Genomic DNA, 10,531 nt, shown 5'->3' on the forward strand with positions numbered 1-10,531 from the left:
GTCAAGTGATGACCATCTGAGGAAGTCTTCAGTGGTCTCTTAACATTGATTAGTGGCGGGAGAAGTTGGCATAAGACGCTAGCATGGTGAGGTCGTAACGAGAACTGGTAGTGCCTTGGGGAAGTTTGCTGCCGAACACTATTTGCATCTGAACAAGTTCAAGGAATCCTCTAAAGCTTGAGGATCCCTTGGTATTTTGATGAACGTGGAATATGTGTGAGGGGAGAATAATGATGATCACCCCACTAACATGACAATAAAAGGTGAAAGAGGGTAAAAGAAGGAGGTTGGAAAAATGATGAGTGAGAGACAAAGAGAAAAACACAAGGAAACACAGGGGAGCTGAGGGAAACGAGAGGGAAAACTTGCAAGTGAGGTCTTGTTAAGACACAAACCAAGTGAGGCTTGGGGCCAAACCGGTAGGATTAAGATATAGCTCACGTAAAATTTAATTAAGGCCCAAATACTACTGCTCGAAGGGTATCTAGCCGCCACATTTTCATTTAACATTTCATTTTAAATTCCATTTTCGTATTGACCTAATCATCCATATCTCTTAGTAATATGAAGTGATGCAGTCTAAGATTTTTTGCTGGAAAGTGATTAGCTCCAATAGTTAATGAAGAAGATGGTGAAAGTGTGTTACAGAGTGATCTAATTTATCTATTTTTGCTAAAAAATTCTTAATTGATGTGTCAACTTTCAAGCACTGTATGACGATTGATTGTGTGTTACTTGGTGGTGAGTCACTTGTATTAGGCGGTTAGCTAGGCCTTGACGTCCAACCCATGTACGGAACGGAAAAGAATATGGGAAGCTTCCTTGGAGTCACTTATATTACTGTTAGCGATTATTTTGTTTGTTAGTGATTTGTTCCGGAGTTTCAACCTACTGAAGCTCTATATTACTACTCATTCAGTGAATTTAGTACACAGATTTCTGAGGGTTGTTTTCTTCATTCTATCCCTGACATTTTCTCCTAAAGTTCGTATTAGAATATTGAACTTATTTGTGGAATTTTGGTTCACCAGGAATTTGACTTCCCATATATTTGGAGTCCAAAAAATACATTAAATTATAGTTAAAAGTTTCCCCAACTATCGGGCTTCGTCCTTTTTGATCTTCATTAGTAAATTACCTACTTATATCATACAAGAATCTTGCTAACGGTAAACTGAACCTCAAAAGAATATTTGCTCTTTCGAGGTAATTCAATACAACCACCACGTGAACTGTGAAGGGAGATATTTATTGATTCTATTCAAAGATTCCAGAATGACGTCTAAATACCCTTCTGGCAAGCTAGCTAGATGCCATGTTCCTCTATATTCCAATTGTTAATTTGATATGTTAAAAATGGGTTATGGTAGGTCGAGCTCAGCTTAGTTTAGCAGTTTGTCTAGTTTCATTTGACATTTCTAAGATAAAACCCATTTACTTACAGTTGGCTTTCATTTATAAGTCCTATTAATAAGTGCTCTTAGAGCATTTATTAATAGGGATTTGGATCGGATGCAATACTTTAGGTATTGCACTGGGTGCAATTATACTAATTTATTTCACATCAATTTTTACCATTTATTTTTTAACTTTAACTTTTTAACTCTTTAACATTTTTTTTAACTTTTTTTAATTCAATGGTTGTGATTAAAAGTTAAATTTTCAACTTTCAATCTCAGTCATCCAATACTATTGCACTAGGTATTGCTCAATCCTATTAATGAACAATTTAGAAAAATTTTAATACAACTTTTATAAAAAAAATATTAAAGAAAAAAACATTAGTTATTTTTTTTCCTTTTTCCATAATATTTTTTAAAAATATTATCCATTAATAAACACCCTAAAGTATTCATTAACTTTTCCCTTCTTTTATTTAATTTTCAACGTGAAGCTTCCCTAGCGAATCTTTGACTCAAGCAGGAGAAAATCAGGAAACTGAATTGAATACTTGAACGAAGAGGTATCAATACGTATCCTTCTGGACTTGAACCCACCATAACTTAAATTCTTAATTATTAACAGCTCTTATGAAGACTATTACTGGTAATACATTAATACTAGTACATTAATGATATTAAATTCAACACCTAATCATTATGAGATTAGCTCCTTCTATGCACTTAATTTGAAACCAACTGACAAAACTAAGGAAGTCAATACCGTATTAGTATTGGCTGTACCAGGAAAATATACATTACTATCCATTAAATTGGTACTCATACTTCTTCAAAACGTACCCAAAAAAATATCAAGTTATACTGGCCTATTTCACTTGTATCGGCTTGTACCGTCCGATATTGACTTTTCGGCTGATAGAATAAAAAAAAAAAAATTGAACTAAAATCTTTAAAAAAAAAAAAAAAAAAATTGTAACAGAACCAAGCCTACAGCAAACCCAAAAAATTGCAGAGGTACCAACCCAAGGATTCTCAAAAAATAAATAAATAAATAAACCCCAATACAGAGCAATTCCCTAAATCAAAAATCACTTGTAAAGTAGAAATCACTAAAGGCCTAAAGAAAACTTAAAGAGTAAAGACAAAGCAATGAGCCAACGCCTCAGAGGAGTTAGAGCAACGCCTCAGCTCACTCGTTGTCGGAGATCGATCCAGTCCAAAGCACATCGACGTTGTCAGAGCTCGCTCATCGTCGTCGCTCGCTCATCATCGCTCGCCCCTTAACAGAGATCACTCGTCACTACCTCAGCCTTCGGGCCTTCCTGCTTAGCTGCTCCGATACTCGATGTTCCCTCCCTCAAGGTATTTCTCTCTCTTTTTCTTTCTAACTCTCTCTCAATCTTTCACTATCTCTCTCTCTCTTTATCTGAATCCACAAATGAAAACTATGAAATGAAATTAATGAATAAGAGTCTCTCTCTCTTTATCCTTTAAGAGTCTAACTCTCTCTCTTTTGAACTGTGAGTTTGTGATTGGTTGGAGCCTGGCTGAATCTTTACTCTTTAACTCTATTAATATTTTGCTTCTTGCCCTTTTTTTTTTTTTTTTTGTCTTTTTAAATTTGGCTTTATCTTATTCGTTGGTGTTGGTGTTGTGTAACTTGTGTTGGTGAGATATTAATTGTCTTTTAGTGTAATGTGTATTGTGATTTGTGATTGTGAAATTTTTTGATTGGCAACTAGCTCTTGTGATTGAGGGCATTAGGCATGAGGCATTGAGGCTTGTGCTTGTCTATTGAGTGGGGTACGGGTAGATGGGCACATATGGCCGAGCAGCACAATAATTAAAGCAATGTAATGTGTTGCACATTACACTGCTTTAATTATTGTGCTGCACATTAGATGTGTGGCTGGCTCTTTGTATAATATGCACATGGCCGAGCTAATCAATATAACAATTTTTTTTTTTTTTTGGATAAACAACAATATAACAAATTAAAGCAGTATAATTAATGACAAACAAATTAAAGCAATATAGTTTATTGTTAAGTTAAACAACAATAATTAAAGTAATATAATAAACCAATACATTATAAAAGACAAACAAATTAAATTATGTTAGGCTAAACAACAATTAATAATTTTATAATTAATGAAACAACAATATAACAAATTATAGTTTATAAAAGACAAACAAATTAATGAAACAACTAAACAACAATACATTTGGAAAAAATTCCTAGAACCGCCATTGGGAAAAATTATGCTTCTTAAGGAACACTCTGGAAAAAATTCCTAGAGCCACCACTGATTGAACCTAGCGACCCACCCATGAACCCACACTGACTCACCACCGCGATCCCACCCACGAGAGGGAGATAAGGGAGGTGCTGGAGAGAAAAAAAAAATAAGAAAAGGAAAAAAAAGAAAAGGAGAGAGAGAGAGAGAAAGAGAGAGAGAGAGAGAGAGAGAGAGAGAGGGAGAGAGAGGAGAGAGAAAAAATAACTTTTTTTTAATGAGAGAAGAGAGAGAAAAGAATAAACAATGATTTTTTTTTTTTTTTAATGCCTTCTTGCTACAGTAAACAACTACTCTTGGTTGTTTACTGTAGCAAGAAGGGAAAAAAATTTACCTTTGGCTCCACCAATGTTGGGCGGGCACTAATTGGAGATTTTAGCTTTTTAGCACCATCAATACTAGGAGCATTAGTATTGGTGGTGCTAAAAATCAAATTGGTATTTTTAGAACCCCAAATACTAAAAACCATGCTATAATGGTGGTGCTATAGGTAAAATTTTTACCTCTTTAGCTACAGTGCACAATCATCTATAGTTGTGCACTATAACTTTAAATCTAAAAATAATAATATATTTTATTTGACTTCTCTCTTTTCTCATTAAAATATTCTCTCTCTCTCTCTCTCTTCCTTCTCTATCTTCTATCTTTTCTTTCTCTTTAACTCAAAGTCTCAGCACTCTCTCTTCTTCTCCTCTGACCAACGTGGACGATTAAGATTGGCAAGGGTAATGAGATCGATGAGCGTGGTGAGATAGGCATAGTGAGGTGATGGCGTGGTGGGTTAGTGGGTTAAGATTGGCAATGGCATGGTCAATTTTGCGGGTGTAGTCCGATTGGGTTATGGCCTATAGGTCAATGATTTTCTTGGGTGTGGTTTGACTGGGTTGTGGCATGTGGCTCTGTGGGTTTCGTGGATGTGGTTCAGTGGGTTGTGTGGCTTGTAAGTCGGTGGAACCTTTTTTTTTTAATTTTTTTAAGAAACACACACCACACAAGCAAAAGAGAATGAAGTTTCTAAGTCACTTATAACATAAAGATATGTTATAAGCTCCACTTAAAAGTAAAAAAGTTATAACTTTTAAGGGAGTTACACTACATGAGACTCTACTAGTAAGGATTTTGTTAATGCTAGAAATGCAACCTACCCCCTTAAAGTTTGGGAGTATTTGAATTTTACATCATAAATTTTAGAATTTGAATTTTATCCACTAAAGTAATATCTGTTTGCATCAGTAGCCTCTTCTACCATATTTTTCATTAAGTGATACATAAACATGCCACGTGTTTATTTTGTCTTATAAAATGATGTCACATCATTGTTATTATGACACTCGGCATCATTTTATTGAAGGAACTAAATACACTTAACAAAGTTACGTGGCACGTAATGGAAAATTTGGACGAAAGGGTTGCTGATACAAATAAAATATAACTTTAGGGGGTAAAATACAATAGGGAGTAAAATCTATAGACACCCAAACTTAAAGAGGTATGGGTTACAGAATTACATTTTAGCCCTAAGGACATTCATTTAGGAAATACTTTTATAAATTTTTTTATGGAAAAGAAAAAAAGCAATTGAATTTTTTGCAAATATTTATATCGTCAAAGTTTGGCTACAAACTTGATCCTTAATTGTAGCCATTAGCTACTATTGGGATATAGATTGACCCTAGTTAATTAATTCAATTATCCAAGTTGATTAATTACTCAAATTACATGAAAATAATGTGGAGGCACAATCAAATCACCACACTAAATAAGATACAGCGGAAAATAAATTTGACACTGCAATTTGATCACAATGGGGAAAATATTCGAATACAAAAACTCCACTGGGTGAATTTTAGGTCACCACTCTTGAAGAATCCACTAATCAAGAAACAAGCAATTACAAGTATAAGGAATCTTATTCCTCTGCAGGTCTATCACAAAATATCAACCTACAGTTCAACTTACAAATCTACCAGTATCAGCTCTAATACCCAATTAGACTTGTTCTTGTAGAGACTGCTCATTGCACAGATCTATGTGACTAACAGCACAACAACTTTCAAGTTGTTGTTTGATGCAGAGTTCTTCAATTCATGTTGTTTTGAATTTCGTTCCGACTAGTTCGGAATGGCCAAAAAATACCATTCCAGTATGCAATATGGAATGAGAAACCCCCCTTGTTCCATCTCGAATTAAATTCCAGTCAATTTTGGCCATTCCAACTTATTTCGGTGAATTCTGGCCGAAATTTTAATTTCATCTGGTACGAAGCCATCTTTTTTCTCCAAGTTTAAAGCTCAAACATAAACTTAATAAAGAAGAGTAGAGGAAGTAAAAGAAGAAGAAATTCGTAGCATTGGAATGTAGCGCTATCACGTGTGGACAAAGAAGCTTTCTTTCTTAATTCTTCAAAGCTTGCATCTGGGGAGAGTTTTCAAACTATGGTGGACGAATAAGCTTTCTTTCTTAGTAACTTTGGTGGGACTTGGGAGTGGAGCTTCTTGGAAGCTTCATGACATATAAATATCCCAATATAATTGTTTATTTGCAAGAAAACCCAAATTTGAAATTTATTTTTCTCAATAACCAATTTAATTGCTTTATTATGATTTTCTTTAATCTCACTTTATTTAATATTTTTTAATTAAATTAAATTCATTATTATATATAGTAGTAATAATATATATATATATATATATTAGAAATCCCGAAACATCTTGAAACAGTATGTCAAAATAGACCGGAACTAAAATATTCTATTCAATTAGACAAATTGAAACGGTGTCCAAAACAAAATTAATAACATTGCATAAAATTGTAGCAGCTCCCGTAAAGCTTAATATCTCAATATGAGTCTATGTGTCTATAATGACGATTGTAAAATGTTGCTTTTATATCCTTTGAAAACTTAGAGCACAAAATCCTAGAATAGCCCTGTCATCATGGGATGAAAACAAATATTGAATTTCAAAATCTACAAATCTCGATAGATCAAAAGGTATCAAGGTTCATTTAATTTCAATGAATTAAAGGTATCGAGCCAAGTATCAAGATCCTCTGTTCCACCTTTTCTTGTACTGTTTCTTGAGTATCCTTCATGTCCTTAATAATATCACTTGTTACCACTTGTAAAAATACTTCATGATGTTCTTAAATACAAGTGAAGTGTATTTTCTCATAGGATATGTCAATTACATAAAAAGGTGACCCTAATAGCTACAACATCTATTAAAAAAATTAACATGACTACATATTTTGAAAATTTAACTATTAAATTGCATGTTCTTTATGTTCTTATTGCGCATTTCAAATTTTATGCCAATTAGATTTTATTTACTATACGATCTATAAATTAGTTTTTTTTTTTTTTTTTTTTGCATAATTTAATATTATAAAAACTTGAAATTTAAACATTTAATTGATGACATAATTATTGATATTCGATCTTCTGAAAATTTTGCAAACATGAAGGATAAAAAAATAAAATATAAATGAATGGTAGATTTGTTAAAATTCGCATCCAATAAAAAGATATTAAAAGGAGTTGTAAATGAACTTTTTCCTTTTAATATTTCTTGTAAAAGTGGTTTCAAATTTTTTTTAAAATGATTTATTAAAACAAATGCTTTAAGGGCATCCGTTACTAGTAAAAGATTCATACCAGTACATAAATGTATATTAAATTGAGCACCAAATCATTATAAGACTCCTTCTAAACACTTTGAATTCAAAAGACAACACTCAACTAAAAAGAGAAACAAAATAGAATTATTCATCCATATTCACTCAACATCAATATATCGTATAAGATGTTCAATAATATTCTAGCGAGTTTCCAAGTTATTAAAAAAAAACAAAAACAAAAACAAAAAAGTCCTAATGAATCATTTAGTATGGTTTTCAAAACCAGACCGTTCAATGAACCGTTAAAGAGAGAGGTTCAAGGTTTTGAAGGTCAGACCAAAATCAAAACGTGATGACATCATAATTAATTTAATAACTATTTAAAATATAAATAAATATATTAAATTAATACAAATAGAAATAGAAAATAAAATAATCAAATTAAATATATTTTTCATAAAAATTCCATAATTTATTTAACATGCCATTTTATTAGCAAAAACCAAACAATAGATGCAATGATGCACTTAGATATTTTGAACAAAAATTGAATAATAATAATAATATAAAAAGCTCTTTGTTCCATTCCATGTTGACAAGCCTTGGTTATAGCACAAAATTTTGAATTAAAGTAGCATTGTCCGATCAAAGCACGTGGGTGGGTGGGTGGCTCTACATCATCAGAGTATTGAAATAATAGTTCTACAACATTTTTAGTAATATTTTCACAATAAAATTTATGTGAAAGGTTGTTACTAGTTCTAATTTAAACCTACAATTGAAATTACTTTTTTTACTCACCAATATTAACTAATAACAACCTGTTACTTAAAATTTATTGTGAAATATTGTAAAAATATTATGGTTACATCTGATTGTGATTTTTTATTCTTTTTATTTTCTTTCTTTGCATCCATACGGACCATACGTTTCTTTTTTCTTTTTTTTTCTCTTGTTTTTTCTCCTCCACACACGTATCCCCATCCCCACTCCTCTCATCTTGTTTTTATTTTTCTAGAAATCTTCCTCCACACAACGTGTCCTCTGACTCCTCTGCTTTTATTTTTCTTTCTTCATCTCTAGCTCTCTCTTTCTCGTTCTCTTTCTCTCATATTCTCACCCTATCACACACACATTACCGGCAGAGAACAAAGCCATAATTTAAAGCTATGATGTTGGAGATGGCAGTAGCAGAATTTAAAGCTTGCTTCGCCCAAGAGAAGAGTTTCTAAAGAGAGGGAGCTACGTGATGTACTCTGAAGGGAGCAAAATTTAAAGATTATTTTTCTATGTTTTTTTTTTTTTAAGGGTATGTTTGGTTATGGTGAAAATAAAGATGATGGAAAATAGGGAGAGGAAAATAGGATGAAAAATGGCACTTTTTACTATTTGATTGAGGAGGGAAAACAAGAGAGACAAAAAATAGGGGGAAAATTTTCCCTCCGAGCCCATATTTTTTTATTCTCCAATTTGGGAGGAAAATGAAGAGAGAAAAGGGCTGAAAGATGCACTTTATAAAAAAAACCCTCAATTTAAAGTCTTTCTTCTCTCTTCTCTCGTCAACAACGTTGCCCTTTTTTTTGTTTTTTTGTTTTTTTTGTTTTTTTTGCCACAACGTTGCCAGTAACGTAGCCCCCTTTTTTTGCTTTTTTCTTTTCTTTTTCTAGGTAATCACGTTGCTGTTTGTCTCCTTTTTTTTTTCTTTTTTTTTTTTTAGTTTGGCATCATTCTTTAATAAGGGTATATAAGTAAATTTATTCAAACTCATTTTTTCAATTCCTCCACTTTTCCACTCCCAACCAAACAAAAATAAAAAAAAAATAAAATTTTTTCTACCCTCCTACTTTTCCATCTTCCCACAATTTTCTATCCTTCCTACTTCAAAAGGAAGTAAGAAACCGTAAGAAGTGATTTGATCACAGTTCTCAGAACCATGAGGTTCGACCGCAGTTCGCCCAAGTCCCTACTTTTTTTTTTATAAAATGGTTCTTAAGGCTAAAAGAACTACAAAAATAAACGATTTGAGATTTTTCTGGTCAGACCATACAGTCCAATCCAAGTTTCAAAACCATGTCATTTAGATGTTGTATGCACGACAACATCCACTTTTCAAATTTTTAACTTTAAATTCAAATTGCAACAACTAAAGCGTTAAACACGGTCATTCACTCATTTGGAAAAAGAGAAAGAAAAAAAATCTGAAAAAAAATTAAAAACTAAAAACCAAACTAAACTAAACAGTAATTTGAATATTAAAAGAATTACTTTGATAATCTTTTTTTTTTTTTTTTTTGACTGAAAAAGTAGAATTAATATATTAAAAAATGACAAAAGTACAAAAGTATAAGAAATAGGATCCTGAGCCACAACGGGCCTATCCGCCTAGGCTACAGGACAAAAAGCAAAATAAACACTGCCACGTACAGAAGACATGACTAAAGAAAGGTCAAATAAGTTGGCAAACAAGTAATTAACATTAATACCATAACGAAATTAGAACGTAGAATGAGTTTTTTTCTTTTTTGTCTTGAACTAGAACTCTGCCTTGTCTTGTACTTCAAATAGACTTCAAACGCATTCAAGATACACTTAAGTTCCTGGAAATTACTATTTTAGTTACATATGGTCACAATTTGATAAGTGCCATGTATTCAACAAAAAATATTCTCTTAGTTGGTTCTTACTTTTCAAAGATATTGTAATAATATATATTATAATAGGCTTGTCCTTGTCACTTTTCAAAATCTTACGTTTGACTTTCTGACCTTGTCCTATAAATGAGAGTAAGATCATGAATCTTACAAGGTAATTGAAAACAAATCATGAAGATCCCTACCAGAGTTGCTTTTTCATTTCTGTTCTGCTTCATTATTCTTTCTAAAAGTGATTTCTTGGCCAAAGCACAAAACACGACAATCTCAGTTAACGTGGGTGTGATTCTTGACTTCGATACATGGACTGGGAAGATGGGTTTGACTTGCATCAACATGGCCCTTGCAGACTTCTATGCCTCCCATAATCACTACAAAACTAGGCTACATCTTCACTCCAGAGACTCCAAATGTGATGTTGTTGAAGCAGCTGCTGGAGGTAAATCTTCCTCCCTCTTATTCATCCCTATCTGTAGACTGTAGACTGTAGACTGTAGGTAAGGTCTTATGTTAGATAGCTTTCGTTTTTTTTTTTTTTTTTTTTTTTTTTTTTTTTTTCTCTCCT

At 32.5% G+C, this 10,531-nt stretch overlaps 1 protein-coding gene across 1 annotated transcript in view; it reads left to right on the forward strand.

Annotated features, from left to right (window-relative positions):
- Window positions 1-10,134: 10,134 nt before the first annotated feature.
- The window catches only part of LOC112030675 (glutamate receptor 2.1), a 14,849-nt gene continuing 14,452 nt past the window's right edge, over window positions 10,135-10,531 (forward strand). The window contains exon 1 of the mRNA XM_065771969.1: window positions 10,135-10,405. Within this exon, the coding sequence (XP_065628041.1) occupies window positions 10,138-10,405 (268 nt within the window). The 5' untranslated portion in view covers window positions 10,135-10,137. The remainder of the gene's footprint in view (window positions 10,406-10,531) is intronic.

Source organism: Quercus suber, unplaced genomic scaffold (genome assembly GCF_002906115.3).
Source record: "Quercus suber isolate HL8 unplaced genomic scaffold, Cork oak 2.0 scaffold_51, whole genome shotgun sequence".
NCBI lineage: Eukaryota > Viridiplantae > Streptophyta > Magnoliopsida > Fagales > Fagaceae > Quercus > Quercus suber.